We start from the raw sequence: 20,736 nt of genomic DNA, 5'->3' as shown, positions 1-20,736 counted from the left end.
TTTTTAAAATGGTCTAAAAATACAGTAAAAAGTGATAGTGTTAAAATTTAAAATGCATATTTTCTATTTTAATATGCAATTTATCCATGTGATGCAAAGCTGAATTTTCAGCATATTTACTCCAGTTTTCAAACTCATGTGATCCTTTAGAAATCACTCTAATATGCAGATTTGCTGCTCAATAAACAATTATTATAAATGTTGAAAGCAATATTTTTTAGTGGAAAGCATGATCATTTTCATGATTGTTTACTGAATAAAAAGCTGAATGGAACAGCATTTATTGCCTTTAAAATGTCTTTAAAAAGATCTTTGCTGTTACTTTTGATCAACTTAATGTATCCTTGCTGAATTAAAGTATTATTTCTTTAAAGACAAACTTGCTGACCCCAAACTTTTGAATCGTAGTATACGTCCTACATCCAGCAAAACCGTTATTTATTAATAATAATAAATCTGTTATAAAATGTAAATCGTATGAACAGATATAGTTTTAGAAGATAAACATTAAAAACCTTTTGTAAATTATTCTATTTATTTATTTTTAATATTTATTTTTAAATTACAGACATGAACTAAGGCCGGTTTACACCTGGTCTTGAGATGCATTTTGGTAGATCACAAGTGGACGACACTAAAAACCGGTGTAAACGGGGTCTACAATGTTTTGAGCTTGTCCACTTTTGATCACTTCTAGAGGTTGTCGAAAACCGAATTTGACCGGATTGCGTTCGTAGTGTAAACGCTCATGTGGTTGAATGTGTTCGAACCGCCACAAAACACCGCCTACTCTCCGGCTACTGATCTATCGGGTAAACATGGGAAGTGAGCTAGCCAGATGGGATTTAAACTTTGTCTGCTGGAGACCCAAGTTTGGTTTGAAGATGAAAAACTTCTGTTCTTTCATCATTCCTGATTTCTAACGCGATCCGCGTTTCCACTGAAATTACCCAGAACAATTTGTCCCAGGAATCTTTTCTACTCACTATACGAATGTACTGTTAATTGAATAATTTATTTGTATATTTAAATCCAATTTTTATTCATGTATATTAATCGTTAATTTAATAGATTAATATTTTTTTTATTAATTATAATCTAATTAATTTTATTTTTTAAAAAACATTTTATTATATGTTAATTTAACATTTAATCACTTTTTAAATCAAATATATATATTTATAAATAATAGGAAAGTACTTAATTATTTATATAGGTTTATTTAAGATAATTAATTATTTAATTAATTAATTAATTTTTATTATTATTATTATTATATTCACAGTTTTACTCTAGGCTTTTCCACATATATTTATTTTAATCTCATTTATTTACTTACATTTTACATTTTTATCATATGTTAAATGAAAATAAATAAATGATTGAATGGTAAATTATTTACTTAATTGTATACGTACGTTTCTCTACACTTATAAGCAAATGAATACATAAGATTAATAAATTAATTAATTAAATGTATAAGTAATAAATTAAGCAAATTTATTTATTTACTTATTTTATTATTTAATTTTGTGCATGTTTTATATGTTAATTTAACATTTCATTGCTTATTTATTTATTTTAATCTTATTTATTTAAATTTGTTATGGTTTTCCACGGATCCCCTGTCACTCCTTTGCGGCCCCCTTGGGGTCCCCGGACCCCAGTTTGACCCCTGGTCACATAGGTGACATAGGACTTTCCAGTTCCTTCTGGATTTTGTCCTCTGCATATAAGCTTAATAAAGCCGGTCCATCGGCCGCATTTTAAAAGTCCATTGTTGATTCAAATAGCAAACAACTCTTACTGCACGCACCGCAACAGACTTTCAAAATGGTGGTTGAATAAAAATGCTGCGTGGAGTCAACCAATCAGAAATTTTAGCGGCCAAGTCCCACCCCCGAAAGTTCCTGAACTTTGAAAAAAGTACTGCTGTGGCTCTCCGTATGTTTTTCCGTCTTATCCGCACGCATTCATATGTTAAGTTCATGAGTATATTTCATCCATTAGATCGAAAGATCTGTACAAGGCTATTTACCCACTCATAGCAACCCCTCATCCCACCCTAAGGACAGAAGTGGTTGAAAGTGGACAAAAGAGACGGATTAAAACACGAGGTGTAAACGGGTATGTGTCTCCCTCGTCTACTTCTGATCCGATCGATCAAAATGCATCTTAATACCGGGTGTAAACAGGGCCTAAAAGTCACAAGCTTACACAAGTTTAGACCAGCATGAATTCTCATGGTAGTTCAAGCTGGTTTATGCTGGTGTGGCTGGACCAGGGGTGTCCAATTCTGCTCCTGGAGGGCCACTGTCCTGCAGAGTTTAGCTCCAAATCCAATCAAATACACCTAAACCAGTCAAACAAGGCATTATTAGGCAGACTAGAAACTTCCAGACAGGTGTGTTGAGGCAGGTTGGAGCTAAACTCTTCAGGACCGAGATTGGACACCCATGGACTGCACCAGTGTACAGCCGTTTCACCATCTTTCTGACGGTTTAGCAACCCATGCTGTAAACCAAAATCTTTTCTTGGTTGTTGTGCAGATCCTGATCGTGACGTGCACGGCGTTCACCGGGGTGTTAGCGCTGAACTATCAGAGAGATTACACCGAGTGGGTCCTGCCGCTCATCATCGTCTGTCTGTTCGCGTTCCTGGTGGCGCACTGCTTCCTGTCCATCTTCGAGATCGTGGTGGACGTGCTCTTCCTCTGCTTTGCCATCGACACCAAATACAACAATGGCACACCTGGGAGGGAGTTCTACATGGACAAGGCCCTGATGGTGAGTCGGCGCTGAAGGAAAGGTTGCAGACTATCTGTGCAATCTCTCCTTCTGTGTTCTGGATGAGAACACCATAAATAGTCTCAGTGTTGAGAGCGCACTTGCCATCTGAGTCACGTTTCTGTTTTGTGTTGTAGCTTCGTTCGTTCTTTTGAATGCAGGCTCTCTGCTGGCTTCGATACGTTAATATTTTAAGATTCAGATGGTGTCCCAGATATTCTTTTTGGACAACTTTCAACTTTTGTTTTGAAAAGCTGGTTGATTTTGCTAGGGGGGGCTGGTTTCTTGCACACTCTTATGAAAGCTGCTTTCTCCTTTTCACATAGTCAGCCAAACCGTGTAGCCAACAGCTTTGTGGAATCAAAAGAGAAGGTTTGAGCCTTGAGGTTTTGCACAGAATCATGGCCCTTCAGATATGCAGTCACTAGCCGTAAAGGTTGTAGCACAGCAACTGACTTTGGAACTGCTTTCGTTCTGAGAGCTGCTTTGGTTAAAAAGATCTGTTCAGTCTGCAATTATTGGCACCATTTCAGAACATTTTCATTTTTGGTGGGGAGGCTGTTTTCCAACTGCACACTAAGGAACTGTACCCTAGTCTGCTTGAAAATGGTCTTCTGATAGGGCTGTACGATTAATCGGAAAATAACCGAAACCGACATTCAGAACCTCTAACCGACGTATTTTTTCCATGTCGGTTATTTCGGTTTTCACGTGACTCCGCCCCGTCAGTCACATCAAGTGCAGTTTGCAGGCACACAGAGAGATGCAGGAGCGGTTATCTGTGTTTTTAGATGCCCAGAATCACTATAGTAACTGCATGTTTTACACAGTTTATACAGGTAAGTTAATTGCCGTTCTTCATATAGCCTACCGCTCACGCGCGCACACACACACACAGACGGCGCGCGCAAGCCCTGAAGCCAGATCGCTTTCACTTTCGTGCTCATAAAGTTTGTCAAGTACATGAGTTTAAAGGCTTGCCAGTTTCAACATTTATAGAACCAGTTACATTTATAGAACCAGTTGAAACATTTATAGAATTTATAGAACTATTCAAAAACAACAATACGGAAAATGTATCCGTTCAGTGCTCAGCTTTTTTCTGTGACACAGAGAGCCGAGCCGTGTCGCATCTCTGACAGCGCGCGCCCTGAAGGCAGACCTCTTTCACCGGTCCTCACAAAGCTTTGTCATTTGTATGTGGTTTAAACCCTGCCAGTTTGAACATTAAAGCGAGTTTCGGCCATCAGATGTGTATTATGTTGAACTAATGCCTGATATATTGTGACAAACGAACACTCAGACAGAAGCTCGCACATCACGCGAAGAATGCGCGCAGAAACGCAGTCTCAACGCTGTCCTGTGACTAAAGTAAAGTCACTAAAGTAGCTTAGAAACTCAACCGTTATAGGCATACATTTTAATACCTTTGAAGTACAAACCACAGCTTCATAATGAATAGAGACGGTATGAGCAGAGGTGGGTAGAGTAGCCAAAATCTGTACTCAAGTAAAAGTACAAGTACTTACTGAAATATTTACTCAAGTAAAAGTAAAAGTAACAATCGTAATATTTACTTGAGTAAGAGTAAAAAAGTATTCGATGAGAAAACTACTCAAGTAGTTAGTTACTAGTTACTTTCGATCTGATTGATAAGCGAAAACCCTGAATTTCAGGCTACTTGGAGAGCTTTCACACACCTCTCTGTAACACTTTACAATAAGGTTGTATTAGTTAACATTAGTTAATGTATTAGTTAACATGAACTAACCATGAACAACACCTCTGTTCAGCATTAGTTAATCTTTGTCAACGTTAGTTCATAAAAATCCAGCTGTTCATGGTTTATTTATGATACAGTATCATGTTAGTTCACAGTGCATTGACTAATGTTAACAATATTTTAATAATGCATTAGTAAATGTTTAAATTAACAAAGATAAATAAGTGCTTTATAAGTGCAGTTCATTATTAGTTCATGTTAACTAATGTAAACTAATGAACCTTATATATATATATATATATATATATATATATATATATATGTATATATATATATATGTGTGTGTGTGTGTGTGTGTGTGTGTGTGTGTGTGTGTGTGTGTGTGTGATTAATGGTTAAACAGTGTAAATTAATGGTGTGCTGGGCTAACTAGAGCTCTTCTTAAAACATACTTTGTTCTTATATTTGTATAAGTATATAGGCTATTCTTTAGGTAGGAATAAAATACAATACTGTTTTTATTTGTATGTATTTTCTACACTTCAGACAGGTGTCTGTCCGGATTTGTGTATAAATGCAAGACGTCACATTAGGCTATTCAATTTGTTTCGTTTTGTGAAGAAAAGGATATGTAAATGTGAAGATGAGAACGTTTGTTCGTGGACGTGTATTGTTTGGAGGATTCAAACGATTCATTGCTTGCACAAGAGCGCATATGAGGAAAACACTCGGACAGTGTGTGAAATAGTATTATAATAAGGGAAAATTTCCCATAGTTACCAAATGACCGTTAATAGTGTTCAAATATAGGCATCATTGTGACACTTACCGCTACATGTTCTTTTCAGGGTGGAATTCTTGTATGCTGAGAGATGTCAGTTCGTTTTGGTGCACACAACATGCATCGCATTATGAAACTATTCTTTTTGACATCTTGGAGTGAAAACATAGACTGAACTTGAGGCCACGGGCAATCTGCCTCCCGTAGCTCACACACATCTTCCGACTAAACGCGCGCTAATTATAAGCGGGTGATGCGTAGCAACCTCTCGCGAAGCAGCCTCTCCAACGTTTCGCGAGACTTGCGAAAGTTATTCACTTATTTTAATATATATAATATAATTATTACCATTTGACAGTAACGGAGGAACGCCACCGAATGTAACTAAGTAAAAGTACAGTTTTTTCACAAGAAATTTACTTGAGTAAGAGTAAAAGTACCCATCTTTAAATCTACTCTAAAAGTACAAGTTACCCAAAAAATGTACTCAAGTAAATGTAACGAAGTAAATGTAATTCGTTACTACCCACCTCTGGGTATGAGTAATTCACACACACAATCTCTCTCTCATTAATGCATTCAGATAAATGTAATGTAGGCCTACTGTGCTAATTTATCTGTATCTGATGTACAACAAGCAGAAATCTGCCCCATAGACAATAACTGCTGAAAGTGAACCGTTTCCTTCAAGTATTTTAAAATCACAAAGAAATGCATTTTTTCATTAGAAAAAAAAAATCCACCTGTTCTATATATAAATATGTAGAACATATTTACAGTACAAACCTTATCAGTGAACTTACTCAAAAACCTTGTGAGGGCAAAAAAAAAGAAAAAAAAAGAAAGAAAAATAATCGTTCATTAATCGTAATTGAGGTAAAATGTTCAATTAATCGAGGTTTTTATTTTTGGGCAAATCGTTACAGCCCTATCTTCTGGTGTAAGAAATTTGGAATACTCTTTGAAAACGATCTGACATAATATAGCACCAACAGCAGATGATTTCCACAAATTATTTATTTCACAAAATCGTCATTCCACAAGGTAAAGTTATCAACAAAACTAATTGTTTTTTTAGAAGCATCTTATTGTTAGCATTTTTGCAATGCATCTGCAATAGACAGACATTATACATTTTTAGGAAAATTACGTTTGTTTTTGATAATATTTTCATAATAATCAAGCACATATTCCCCCAAATTGTCCGTTGATCATGCATCCAGATGTTTTATAATTCCAATTATTCTCAGTGGTGATTCTCATTACTGTAATACATTAATTTTTAATGCATTAAAATACTGTGAAGGTGTGTGTGTTTGTAGTATTTGTTCTGCATTTAATTTATGCTGATTTAAATACAAAAATCTTATATTTAACGAAAATGTGGATATATAAATAGATCATTATTGCAGTGATTATTATGTTTCTAGCATGTTATATGTTTGGCAACAGTTCTTCGAACCTTAATTGATGGAGTGTGTAGCTTTTAATTTCTTAAACAACCATGTAGGAAGATGGACTGGGTAAACCCAGCCTGATCTGCCGGCGATTTGATTTCGCCCTGCAACTCAGTCTGGAAACCTGTGCATTAATTTCTACTGCTTCTGTTACACTTTTGTGGGAACCAATCACAGACCGGCTTAATCACCTGGCGCGCTATTGGCGGGTTTAACACAATGGGTCGTTGCCCGCTGATCATGCCTCTTGTGGTCTGATTGGTTGAAGGACTGTCCAATTGCGTACAGAGTCATTTAATGTATGCTCGTTTGTCACGCCTCTTGTGCAGGAGAAAATACAGAGCAGACTCTCCAGACCAATGTTCAATCTTAAATTGAGCTTGGTCTGGTGATAGCCAAACAAGTAGGAAGACACATCATGGCCAAAAATGTATGCACCTCTTGATGGAAATAACATCACAATATTTATTTCCATCAAGAGGTGCATACATTTTTGGTCAAGATCTTGTATAGCACTCTGTAAAGTCTCCTCCAGCACATCCCAAAGACTTTCAATGCATAGAAACATAATAATCACTGCAATAATGATCCAGTCATTGACTCTTGAAGTGGACATATTATGCCCCTTTTCACAAGATGTAGTATACATCTCTAGTGTGCTCTGAATGTGTCTGTGAAGTTTCATCTCAAAATACCCCCCAGGTCATTTATTATAGCTTGTCAAATTTGCCCCTATTTGGGTGTGAGCAAAACGTGCCGTTTTTGTGGGTGTCTCTCCTCCTAAAGCGGATCCTTTACACGCATACTCTGTAAACAACTAAACAGGCGAATCTCACACAGCCGAAATGTCAGAAATAACCGGCTGTGGAGTGGAGACTTGTGTGTTTGGAGTCTGACACAGATGGAGAGACTCAGGAAGAGGTTGCAACTTTTAGACTGCACAATTTTGAATGGTTAGTGGACTGGATACATTTATGTAACGTTAGTTGTTGTGGAGTTGCGTTGCTTCTACTCATCGACTAGCATATACCGTCATGTTAATCTATACAATGCATAATAAATGTGTGTTTATGAATTAAGCAGACGGTGAGCGTTTTCGGTTAAAACTAACTTAGGGTTGCAACTTTCACGCATTTGGCGTGAGACACGCTTTCAGGCTCAGTCTCACGGTCTCACTCTGCCCAACTTGATCTCACGCCAAATTGCCAAACCTGCTTTTGACTAAGTCTAAGCTTTTACATTTTTTTTTTAAGTTTTAATGCGAAATTCAAACAATAAATAGCGTTTTGGTGCTAATGTGGCATAATGTTAAAGCCAGAGGCGTTGAAAAACGGAGTTGCGGCATGCTCTCATCTCCCGGCGGCGCATGCGGTCACGTGGTTCATGGAGCGCTCAATACTTCTAGCGCTGTGTCAATACATTTGAATGGCTTAAGCGGATAGACAACTGCTTCACTATACAGATGTTTGCAGCAAGTTTTGGTAAACAGTACAGCATAGTGTGCATTGATTATTACGTCAACCACATTTACAGGATAATTTTATAATGGAGAGTGATGGAGATGCAACATTGTTAACATTAATGTTAATGTTTTTCTTATATTTTGCCCTCAGGTATTCCTTACTAATTGATCACACTCATACTCATTGATGGTCAAATGTGACTATACACCTTAACTATTTTTCAATTAAATAAATGTTATATATTTTAGTTCAATAATATTTATTTAATCTTTTGGTACTAAATACTATTTGTGCAATAATTATTGTCAATTAAGGACCACTTAAAATATTTTTCTTCTAATATTTGTTTAGTAATTAAGGTTAAAATAGAGAATTCCACTGCAAAGAGGCAAATTAGAGTCATTTTGTGGCAAAAAAAAAAAAAAATTTCATTTGTAATGCTATTACCCACTAGGGGCCTTTATGGCTCTTTAATAAATATACATGTATCTAATCTAGTTGCTCAAAAAAGTATTGCAGTTTTGCATTTTAATAAATATTTAGATATGACCAAACACTAGATTTCTTTAAAGGTCCCATGGCATGAAATTTAAATTTTATGAGGTTTTTCAACATTAATATGAGTTCCCCTAGCCTGAATATTGTCCCCAAGTGGCTAGAAATTTTGATCAGTGTAAACCGAGTTCTGTCTGTCTTTCTCTGCCTTTGAGAAAATGACAGGCCAAACGAGCTGATCTGGAATTTTCCTGTTATGACTTCATAACAGGAACGGTTTCCTCCCTTTCCTCCGCCCAGAGAATTTGGCACGCCCATGCAAGAGCTATATTTGTCCTCGAGAGATAATGGCTTGTGAATGAGTGAATGCTGGCAGTTTCTCAGTTTTTGGATGTACAAATGAAAACAAAAGTCTTTTTTCTGTTCCTTCTGATCTGTGATCAGTGATTTCTGATGTGTAGCTAATTATTCAAGTTCACACAGAACTGTATTATTCGTGCACACGCTGCGGCTTCTCTCTCTCCCGACAGAACAGTGTTTTCTATCTTGTGAGTCAGTGTTTTTGTACGTCCTTGTCGCGTCTATCTGTTCTAAAATGTAATACAGTCGTGAGTAACTCATACAGTCAGTTCTGCTCAACATCGGTAGAGCTACACCTTTAGAGATAAACCTCACTCACGCCGAAGCTCGGGCTGCACTGATCGGTCGGCCTTCAACATCCCCGACCCCCAGTACTGCATCTCGCCCACAGCGGAGGCGCCAAACGTGGCGCGAGAATAAGCAGAAGGGGGGTAAACGTGGGGGTCTCCGGGCTATGCTAGCCAGCTACCCCCACAATAAACTGGATTACATTCGGTTACTGCTGTTGTGTCTTTGTTTGCGCTGTGCACTCAATGCGCGTCACTGACGCTTTTCATATGATAGGAAAATATCGAAAATGAATGCTATAATCAACACTTACTCGTAACTCGTTCATCTCGACAGCTGTAATGGTACATTGCATGTTACAAAGTTGGCAAAGACTCGGCGTGACTGAGACTCGTGTTTATTCAGAACTCTCAGATACAAACACAATAAACTCGCGCTGACAGCGCTTTCACAACTCAGTACAATATAAATTTGTTTGTTAGCAATCGCTCCGTCTCTGGTCCATGATGTCCGGTTCGCGAACGAATCATTCTTTTGAACCGGTTCTTTTTAGTGAACCGATCGAACCAGTTCACCAAATCGGACTGAATCGTTCTAAACTGTTCGCGTTTCGAGTCAGTGCTGATCCATCATTTACTTAAGTTACTAACTTTCTGACATGAGTGACAGCCCCTCCGACTAGAAATAAACCAATAACCTGCCTGTGCTCGTGCCTGCTCGTACTAGACCTCGTTAAACCATGCCCCCTCTGCTACAAGATCTGATACTCATTTCAAATGTAAAGATGTCAGCCAATCACAACAGTGGCCGTTTTTACTGAAGTCTCACAGCAGACACGCCCCTTGAAACAGGGCATTCAAGCCAGAGGGCAAACATCAGTATAGGAAAAATGCCTTTTATTTCAAAATTATGACATTTTATGATGTAAAAATCATACTAACAATAGAAGTACACCTCAGGAAACATTATAAAATAATAGAAAAATGCCATGCCATGGGACCTTTTAAATGTGAAATTTTAAAACGTCAATAACTTGCATCCTAATATTTTTAATGATCAGGTGCGTCGGACTGGGGGTTAAACCAGTACTGATTACTAACTTTTTCACAAATCCATTGCTGTACTAACCCTCGTTGGTGAAGCAACCATGCGTAAAATGATTTGCGCAAATGTATAACATTTTACCGACATTCTTCAGCACATTTCCTTCAAAAATTCAAATCAACCTCGGTGTCCTCAGTGGCTCGGATGTCGGGAGTCAATGGAGACTCGTATGTTCGTTGGTACATCCAACAACAGAATATTTGTAATGTTTTTTGGCGCAGACATTGTAATACTCTAGCTGACTGATACAGCGAGTGAACAGAAATGCGGTCTCAGTGCTTCTCACTCAGGGGTGTGTCTATGCTAAAAGGGCAGATGATCAACAGTCATGGGTGGGGTTTCTCTACTCTTACTGAAATATGAAACAGCGCATTATGAGAGATTGATAATGATCGATGGGGATTATAAAAAAAGAATTGGGTGGATTTTTACCTTATAAAAGTTAATTTTGCATAATAGGTCCCATACTCTTACGCATTTGCCTATTTAAATCCAAACAGCAACTTTTTTGGGACCGGGCAGTGTATATAGATTTATAGGTTAAGAAAAAAAAAAATATATATATATTAGTGCTGGGCATCAATTAAAAAAAAATAACTAATTAATCGCATTTTTTTCTGTAATTAATCGTGATTAATCGCAAGTTTTTAATATTTTAAGTTTTTAATATTTTGATATTGTAATAATTTCAGTTACTCTCCAAATTAATGTATAAACAATTTAAAGACAGCATATTTTAAATATGTGTTGTATTGTCATCTTTTTATGAATGAAGGCCAGTATCACTGATACTAATGTCTCTATCAAACATTAATAACGTTACATTACAGTATAACTGAAAGCTCCCAATTTCAACATTTATTAGTCTTTAAAAAAACAACTTTTAATTTAAGTGAACTTAAAACAATCTTTACATAAACCCAAAATAATAAATGTTATATTTACCCATGGCCTTCCCTGTTATATATATACAGAAATGTAATAGTTATCAAACCTTCCTTAACTGCATAAATAATAAATGAAATATTGATGAATCATCATTAAAGCTACAATTTTCTCTGTTCCCGTTGTTCTTTGATGAACATTAATGACATCATCAGTGCTACTGTCACTTTAAGAACAGCCGCGGATCTCACACACTGTCCCGCGCATCTCATTTCCTCACAACTCTTTAAGTTCAATTAAGACGTTATTTAACTAATTTAAGACTCCTAATATGAGAATACTCAAAATCCTCTGTGTTATTGTTTGTTCAAGAGCAAAAGAGAACTCGATGTGAGCAGGAAACTGCCGCGAGTCTCTCTATGCGTCGAGTGTGTGTGTGTGTGTGTGTGTGTGTGTGTGTGTCAGTGTCCCTTGATTAGCTGACATGAGATGCATACACACACACACACACACACACACACACACACACACACACACACACACACACACACACACACACACACACACACACAGACAGACACAGACAGGACACTGGCATACAGCGCGCTCTCTTGTGTCTTGTCGCGCGCTTGGAAGCATTTACATGAATAAGAGATGATGATCATGTAACGCTAAGCAAAAATGGATATAAAAACGGACGCTGCGTTATTTGCGTTAAATATTTTTAATGCGTTAAGCTGAAAAAATTAATCGCCAGCGTAAACGCGTTAATTTGCCCAGCCCTAATATATATTTAAAATATATTAAATGTGATCATCATTAGAATGTCTTAATGCTTCTTATGCAAATCAAACTTGAATTCAGCCTGAGACATGGAAACAAGCCTCTAGGAAGCAGCTGTACAGGACTGAAGTTTGATGTATTACTTTCATCTCCTGCAGGAGTTTGTGGAGAACAGCAGGAAGTCGATGGCGATGGAGGAGCGGGGGCGCAGCAAGCGTGCCCGTCCCAAGGAAGAGGTAGAGTTGACGGAGGTTAAGGCCATGGTGAGTGGTGACGTGGGTGTGGCAGGGGCGGAATGGCAGGACTTGCAGGAGTTCCACCTGTACTACCTGCTGCTGTGTGTGCTGCTGGACTGGGCCCTGACGGAGCACAATCTGGTGCTCTGCCTCACACAAGACATGATCATCTTCCTGTCTGTCTGCCTGCCCACCTCCACCCTCTTCTTCTTGGTCACATTGCTCCAGAACACGCCGGTGCCTGTCGCTGCATGCTGACTAATGCTTCCTCACCTCCTTCCATCATTTCATCCATCTTTCTATGCACCGCACTAACAGAGCATGAGCATCTATTTTTCTGTGGATTATTTATTTTTTTCATCTTTTTTTCATTCCATTCTTGCCTCTTCTTTTTTACTGACTGTCTTGAACTCATATGGCAGCTATAAACTGTACTTGTATATCTGTGGCCTTAAAATCACCATGTTGCTCTTCGGAGGAAAGATCATTAAAACGGCAAAGCTGGAAAAACAAGAGGAGAGGAAGGGAAAGACTCCCTCACATCGATAGTCATATGATGATCTATATTATAAAGGGATTCTCCACAATTCTCAGTTAGCAATTTAGCTGGTGACACTTAGAAAGGGATAGTTCACCCAAAAATATAAATTCTGTCATTTACTCACCCTACATTTGTTCCAAATCTGTACAAGTTTCTTTCTTCTGCTGAACAAAAAAGACATTTTTAAGAATGTGGGTATGGACACATTGACTTCCATAGTAGGACAAAAAAAATACTGTAGAAGTGAATGGGGCCCATCAACTGTTTGATTACTGACATTCTTCAAAATATCTTCTTTTGTGTTCAGCAGAAGAAAATCATTTGGGCATTTTTGGGTGAACTATCCCTTTAACTCTTGGCTTACTGGATAAACCACTGCAAATTGTGCAGTTTAAACACTCAAACTGGGTTTGTTTAGTTTGTTTAGTAGGATAAGATTGGGGCTGACTGTATATGGGTCGTTGACATGAAATGTTAATCCGGGTCCTTTTGTGTGACATGCTATTAAATATTCTCAAAATCGACTATTCAGTGTATTGTAGGATGACTATTTCATTTTTAAGGAACCCCTTTGAATTCAATCTAAAACTATATTATACAACACTTTTCAAGTTTTTGTATTATTATTAGACATGCGGTTTTCCTGACACTAATTGAGAGATGGTCCAGAATATGTATTTTAAAGTGCCCCAATTATGCTGTTTTTGGATATTACTTTTTTTATGCAGTGTGTGTTATAGTTGCTTGTGAATGTAAAAGCTCTGCAAAGTTTCAAAGATCACACTTATTAGCCCCGTTTCCACCGAAATTACCCGGAACAATTTGTACCAGGAACTTTTTTTTTTCCCCCAGACCTGCTACTGTCTGCGTTTCCACTGCCAGACTGATCTCATGAAATGGCGTATGTATGACACGTCAATTCGTATGCTATTTTGGTGTGCTATCAAGACGCATAATCACTTTTTAGCGTGTTTATCAACGCCGTTTCATTCTATCCCCCTACACTGCCCCTATCCCTAAACCTACCCATCACACACACACACACACTGCCCCTACCTCTAAACCTACCCAACACACACACACACACACACACACACACACACACACACTGCCCCTAAACCTACCCATCACAAGAAACATTCTGCATTTTTACATTTTCAAAAAAACATAATTTAGTATGTTTATAAATCCATTTACATCACACGGCGTAGACATACACGCAGAGATGATGTTCGTTTCGGCGTACACATGCACGTGGAATCACACGGCGTAGACATACATGCGGATAGCTCAAAATACGTACAGATAACACGCCATTTGGCATTAGAAAGTGGCGTGTATGTTTACGCAAAGTCATGATGTCATGTTTCCACTGCGGTCTAAAGTACCGTGACGATTAGGCAAATTAGTCCAGAGACGTGGGACTGCGCGCGACTGCTCCTCCCAGTCAGCGACGGACAGTAATCGTTTTTGCGCGTCACTGTCTGCAACAATAACAAGTATGGAGGAGATTCAAGCAGCGCTGCTTTTGCTAGTTATGTATTGGTCTACTAAAGCGGTAATTAACAAAACGGCTGAAAAGAGACGAGCACTGATACTAAAGCGTATTCTGAAAGCTCGTAGAGCTAGATTTAAAATAAGACAACATATGTTATTATCAGCTATTATGGACATTGTGCTGAGATGAATGCGCGCCATCGGACAGAAAGAGCAAGACCGATATTTACTGAACGTAGAACGAACCTCGCAAGACTTTTAAAAATGCAGGTTGAAATAAAATGCTGCGTGAGCTCAACCAATCAGCATGTTCAGCGCACAAGTCCCACCCCCGAAAGATCCTGAACTTTGAAAAAGTACTACCTCGCGAGCAGGGCCGTTTGGAGGGGGAAATATTTACCCGGAACTTCATTTAGACCCTGGTTCCTGCGGTCGAAACACACGAGTACCACCCCAAAGTTCCTAGTTCCTGGGGGAAGTTCCTGCGGTGGAAACGTGGCTATAGTCTCCCAAAGGAAAGAACCGATTGTGAACTGCGAAACGAGTCAGTATACTTCCTGCTCGAACCTACGTAGGTTTGTAACACATTTGCATAATTCCAGCCTATGGTCTTCATTGGCTGCCCGAGAACAACGTCTACTTTGGCCCGCCCTCAAACACTCTATCTGCAGCTGAGACTGGAAGAGTTTGGTTCGTGTTGTCGACATGTGGAGAAACTGTTTTCTGCACTGCAAAAGCAAATCCACTTTACATGCACTTCCAATGTAAGAGCGCTCGTGCTTGAATTGATACAGTAAAGCTGACGGCATCGTCACTGTGAATCAAGCACTGAGGAAGACTCTGCAGCTGAAATTCGGATATTGTAATGGGAGTTTGCTTTCCGATGTGCGTTGTAAGTATAGACTGTAAAAAAGCCGGATGACGCGCCTTCACTTTCTTCCGTTGACGTAACTGAAGCCACCAGTGTTCAAATATGCCGCTGACTTCTTGGGTCTCGAGTCTGCGCAGTAGTGAGCGCGTAGTTGAGCCACGATATCAAAGTCCCGGCCACACTCCCGCCTAATCAACAACATTTTGTGAAATAAACAGGTTAGAGATTAAAGTTAAAGCTCCAATCTCCTCCCGAAGTTCCCGAAAAAGTTCCGTTAGTGCCTCAGTGACCACATCGCTCAGAGAAGCTGTCAATCACAACGTCACACCCTAGTTTTTATAGTATCAAATAACTAACTAAAGAACGAACACTTGAACTAACACCAACGTGATTAAAAATGGCCTAAAATGACAAAAAACATCTTTTTTTTGAAGTGTAATTTGATTTATTTTGTCTATGTCTCATTAGAATACATGGAAGAGGGCAGGGCTTTATTACATAAACTGCTTCCAGTCACCTGGGGGTTTTCAGGACTCGGTTGCAGGCTTGGTTGTAAGCGGAAGACCAATCACAACAGACTGGGCCGTCTGACCAATCAGAGAAGTGTAGTCTTTCGGAAAGGCGGGTTTAGAGAGACTGAATCTGAATAAGACTGTATATTATGAGAAAATTCTAATGTAAAACTATTGTAGGAGACCTCGAAAAACAATTAGTAGCCTTTAAAATAGCATTTAAGGGCACTTTAAAAACATTACTTCGATTTAATAAAAAAATAAAATAAAAAAAAACCTTTACAATATTGTTTGTCTCTACACAAGATTATTTGAAGGGATAGTTAACCCTGAAATGAAAAATGTCTCATGTTGTTCTAAACATGTTCATATCATGAAAGTCTCTAGAAAAATGCCTAAAATATACACTTTTCCTTTTAAATCCTTATCTAACCCTAAACTCTTGATGCGGAAGAAGTTCCCATTAATTGTCAACTACCCATATACTGTCGGTGTTCCTGAAATCTGTTGTTCTAAATGTTGTTGGTGTGTTTTTAGGAGGGAGAATCTGGTTTCAAGACAGGTTTTACCATCCGCCATAACACCCTCTCAATAAGCATGGCTTCTCACCTGCTTTTTCATTTTGCAGTGCCATTTTGTGGTGTTCAACCCATTTTTTTGGCATTCTGCTCCTTGAAAACTGATGAAGTGGACTAACTCCTCCAGATCCAGATCAGATGATTGGTTGTTGGTTTGTTTGGGAGTAATAAGACTAATGACGTGTTTCTTTCCTGTAGGCTCCCGGGACAAGCTCTGCTTGACCAAAATCAGCCCATGGGACTTTTTAAAGACATTCCAAAATGTTTATTTTTACCAATGTGTAACATGTTTACTATGGTTTCACTCCAGGGAATACAATATTTTAATAAGAAACTGTAAAAAAATGAAATAACAATGTAATGAAGCACTTTATATTGGAGCGCTGCATATTTTAAAAAGCCTGATGCATTTTTCGTAGTGATGTCCTTTTTATAAGACTAAAAAAACCCAGTTGCCATCTAGTGAAACACAGTATTAATAATGTCTAGAATCACTGTTTTTATTGTCAATTTTTCATAACAAACTTTTTTTTGGTTTATGAAAAACCCACATACTGCAGTGCAGCACTTGTTCTTTTTATTTCTTTTAATCCAAATACTGAAGCATCTACGCTTTTGATTTCTTTAGAGAAAAAATGCTTGGTTGTGTTATTTAACTCAAATAACATTACCATGCCTTTCACTTCTGTGTAAAAAGATTGGTTGGTTGCTTTCCCTCCAATGGTGGTGATTTTAGTTTGTTTCTGAGTTGTGATAAAACGGTCAAAAAGGTCATATTTTTTTCCTGCTGTGGATGTTAGTGCTGGAACTGTAAGAAACTGGGTCGGGTTACCTTAAACTGGGAGGAAGATGTTAATGGTTTCTAACTAGAATCCACTCGACTATGAGTATGAGTGACATATACAACAAAAAGCACATACAAAAAGAATATATATATATATATTACACAATATGGTGACTTCACCTGGTCAGTTATACTACCAGTCAAAAGTTTGGAAGCATTAAGTCTTTTATGCTCAGCAAGGCTACATTTATTTGAACAAAAAATACAGTAAAACGGTAATATTGTGAAATATTATTACGAATCAAAATGTCTGTTTTCTGTTTGAATATGTTTTAACATGTAATTTATTCCTGTGATGCAAAGCTGAATTTTCAGCATCATTACTCCAGTCGGAATTTGATTCTCAAGAAACATTTCTGATTATTACCATTGTTGAAAACAGTTATGCTGCATAATTTTTTCTGGAAACAGTGATACTTTTTTCAGAATTCTTTGATGAATAGACAATTTAATGAACAGCATTTACTTGAAACATTGTATACATATCTTAACTTTTGATCAATTGAATGCATCCTTAATGAATAAAAGCATTAATTTCTCTCTTTTAAAAAAAAATCTTACAGCAAATGTTTAAAATGTTTAGTCAAACATTTATCTGGTAAAAGATAATTGCAACTGTTTATCTCACAATTGTGAGTTTATATCTCGCAATTCTGACTTTATAACTCGAAATTCTGACTTTATATCACGCAATTCTGATTTTGTAACTCGTAAGTCTGACTTTTCTCAGAATTGTGAGATATATTATAAACTCACAATTGCAAGTTATAAATTCAGAATTTGCAAGTTATAGTCAGAATTGCGAGATATAAACTCGCAATTGCAACTTTATATCACGCAATTCTGACTTTTTGAGTTATAAAGTCAGAATTAAGAATTATAATTATAAATTCTGACTTTATAATTCTCAATTTTGACTTTATAACTCACAATTCTTACTTTATAGTTCTCAATTTTGTACTTTATAACTCACAATTTTGACTATAACTCACAATTCTGACTTTATAACTCACAATTTTGACTTTATATCTCGCAATTCTGACTTTATAACTCACAATTTTGACTTTATATCTCGCAATTCTGACTTTATAACTCACAATTTTGACTTTATAAAAAAAAAGTCAGAATTGCGAGATGTAAACTCACAAATGTGAGAAAAAAAGTCAGAATTGTGAGAATTTTATTTTTTATTCTGTGGCGGAAAGAGTCACCGTTTCCTCAAAAATTTTAAATTGTTTTATCATTGATAATAATAAGAAATGTTAGCTTATTAGAATAATTTCTGAAGGATCATGTGACACTGAAGACTGGAGGAATGATGCTGAAAATAACATTTTAAAATATATTATAGCAATGTTTTTTTTTTTTTTTTTTTTTTGCAATATTACGCTTTTTTTTTTTTTTTTTTTTTCAAATAAAATCCAATAAAAGCAGCCTTGGTGAGAATAAGAGACTTCTTAAAAAAACAAAAACAAACAAAAAAAAACATTTAGCATAATAATTTTGTGGAAACCGTGACACTTTTTCCTCAGAATTCTTTAGAGAACAGCATTTACTTGAAATAGAAAAATTTTGTAACATTATAAATGTGTTTACTGTAACTTCTGAACAATTGAATGCATCCTTAATGCGCATAACAGACTTCCTTCAAAAACTTTTGACCGGTAGTGCACTAGAAATGGTTTTATTAGCAATTCAGAGCAATTGATCCTTCAAAGAAACGCAAGGCTACTCCCGTCCATAAATCAGCAGCGGGGCAATTCTGGTGCTGTAATGTGGCTTGGACATTGTCTTTGGTTGTTAAAGTAACATGACTTTGCCTCATTTGACTGAAATTGAGTGCATGAGCATCTATGATCCACAGCATAAAGCGCCGATCTCTCATGGGTGTGATTCCTCATCCAACCTGTAGGGGTAAAATGGCCTTTTTTGTGAGCTATGTACTAATGTTAGCTTTTGCGTAGTTTTGTAGATGTATCTTTAGTTTGCATTTGTTCTCTTTTGCTTTGCAACCCATGGAGAGTTTGGTCGCTTTAAGCTATAGTGAGATGTTTAAGGGCACCGACTTTCATATCTGCATCAAACTTAAGTCTTCCTACTCGAGCAAAGTATTTTGAATTTTTTATTTTCTGCTAGACAGTGGGAGAGGATAGTCACATGAAACTTGCATTTTGCCTTAACCAACTGAGTGAATGTCGCCCCCTGCTGGATCACAGTTCAGTGCAACACAGGACTCGGAAGCCTTAAACAGATCTAACCATTCACAGTAATTTAACCCATCGAATGCCAGAACGTGGTAGATGCGGCTGAGGAGAATATATATCAGTTATTTACGCACAGAGGAATCTGCTTTTTTTTTTTTTTTAACAAATGTCCGATTTAGCAAACATGTCTGTGATGTGTGCAGTTTTTGTATGGATGTTTTGAACGTCATGTTACATATTGATAAATATTGACTGAGGAAGTTTTTTCCCCCTTTAGTTTTATTCCATGTTTTCGTGTCTTGCATTGGAGGGAAATGTTGTGAATTGTGTTAAAATGAGATGTTTTTTGGGAGGGTTCAGATACGAACACGATGTACTTAAGAGCATGAATTAAGAAAAAAAAAAAGAAACTAGGAGATTTTAACATTCGCCACACAAAACTTATGCTGAAAGCATGTTAAATATTGCACTAAGATGGCATACATTAAACGCAGAGATGAATTAAAGATATCTGTAAAACATTTATAGTTCAAATCGTCTTATAGCGCATTCAATATAGAGATGTTTCATAAATGTTTCAAAAGAATCTTCTCCGTCAAACAAAATGGTCTTTTAATTGCTTGACGTTGCAGTTTCTGGTTACGCAACCCACAGTTTTATCAGGTAACGTAAACTTGATGACTGAACAAGCAGGTTGTGATTAAATATGAATGGTGGAACTTGCTTTTTAGGGTGAATCTCACAAAAACATGTCACCCCGAAATCAAAAGAAAACAAAAAAGAAATGATTTTGCATGAAGAAAATTCGAAGCATTTGTAATTGTGACATTATTTTCATGATAATTCGAAAATGTGCTTAATTTTCATTTCAATTTCATTATTATTTTACAATTATTATTTGTATTATATAAATATATATTTTTATTATTATATAAATTATATATTTGTAATGAAATCAGCACAAGGGCAGGTATATGTGCTCTTATATGAGGTGCAAATGCAATTTAGAACATGTATACACACATTCACACACGTACATGTGTGCGTGTATATCCCTTATTGCATTTTATTTATTTTTTTTATCATTTATTTATGATGATCTTGAGAATTGTGCTTAATTGTCATACAATAATGTCACAATGCAAAATATATATATATCTATATTTATGCAAAATTACAGGTTTTGTGAGATACATCTTTTAATGCTTTTTTTGGACTCAAAATCATTGGACTGACCTTACAATGGGCATTTACTGCCTGAGAAAGGTTTTTCTTTTTAAAATTATTATGGATACCAGTGAATCTTTTTGGCCTCGAACATTGGCTTT

General features: G+C 36.9%; 1 protein-coding gene across 6 annotated transcripts in view; it reads left to right on the top strand.

Annotated features, from left to right (window-relative positions):
- The window catches only part of slc44a1b (solute carrier family 44 member 1b), a 57,206-nt gene extending 40,435 nt beyond the window's left edge, over nt 1–16,771 (top strand). For 2 of the 6 annotated variants that reach the window (XM_079838317.1, XM_079838319.1), the window contains exons 14-16: nt 2,550–2,786; nt 12,284–12,361; nt 16,559–16,771. In XM_079838317.1, coding sequence (XP_079694443.1) covers nt 2,550–2,786; nt 12,284–12,361; nt 16,559–16,582 — 339 coding nt within the window. In that variant the 3' untranslated portion in view covers nt 16,583–16,771. Of the gene's footprint in view, nt 1–2,549; nt 2,787–12,283; nt 12,715–16,558 lie in introns of those variants that run through there. The other 4 variants (XM_079838316.1, XM_079838318.1, XM_079838314.1 and 1 more) reach the window with 2 other exon arrangements.
- The last annotated feature ends 3,965 nt before the right edge of the window (nt 16,772–20,736 follow it).

This window comes from Gobio gobio (assembly GCF_949357685.1).
Source record: "Gobio gobio genome assembly, chromosome: 16".
In the NCBI taxonomy this organism is placed as follows: Eukaryota; Metazoa; Chordata; class Actinopteri; order Cypriniformes; family Gobionidae; genus Gobio; species Gobio gobio.
This window is presented reverse-complemented; position numbering and strand designations above follow the sequence as displayed.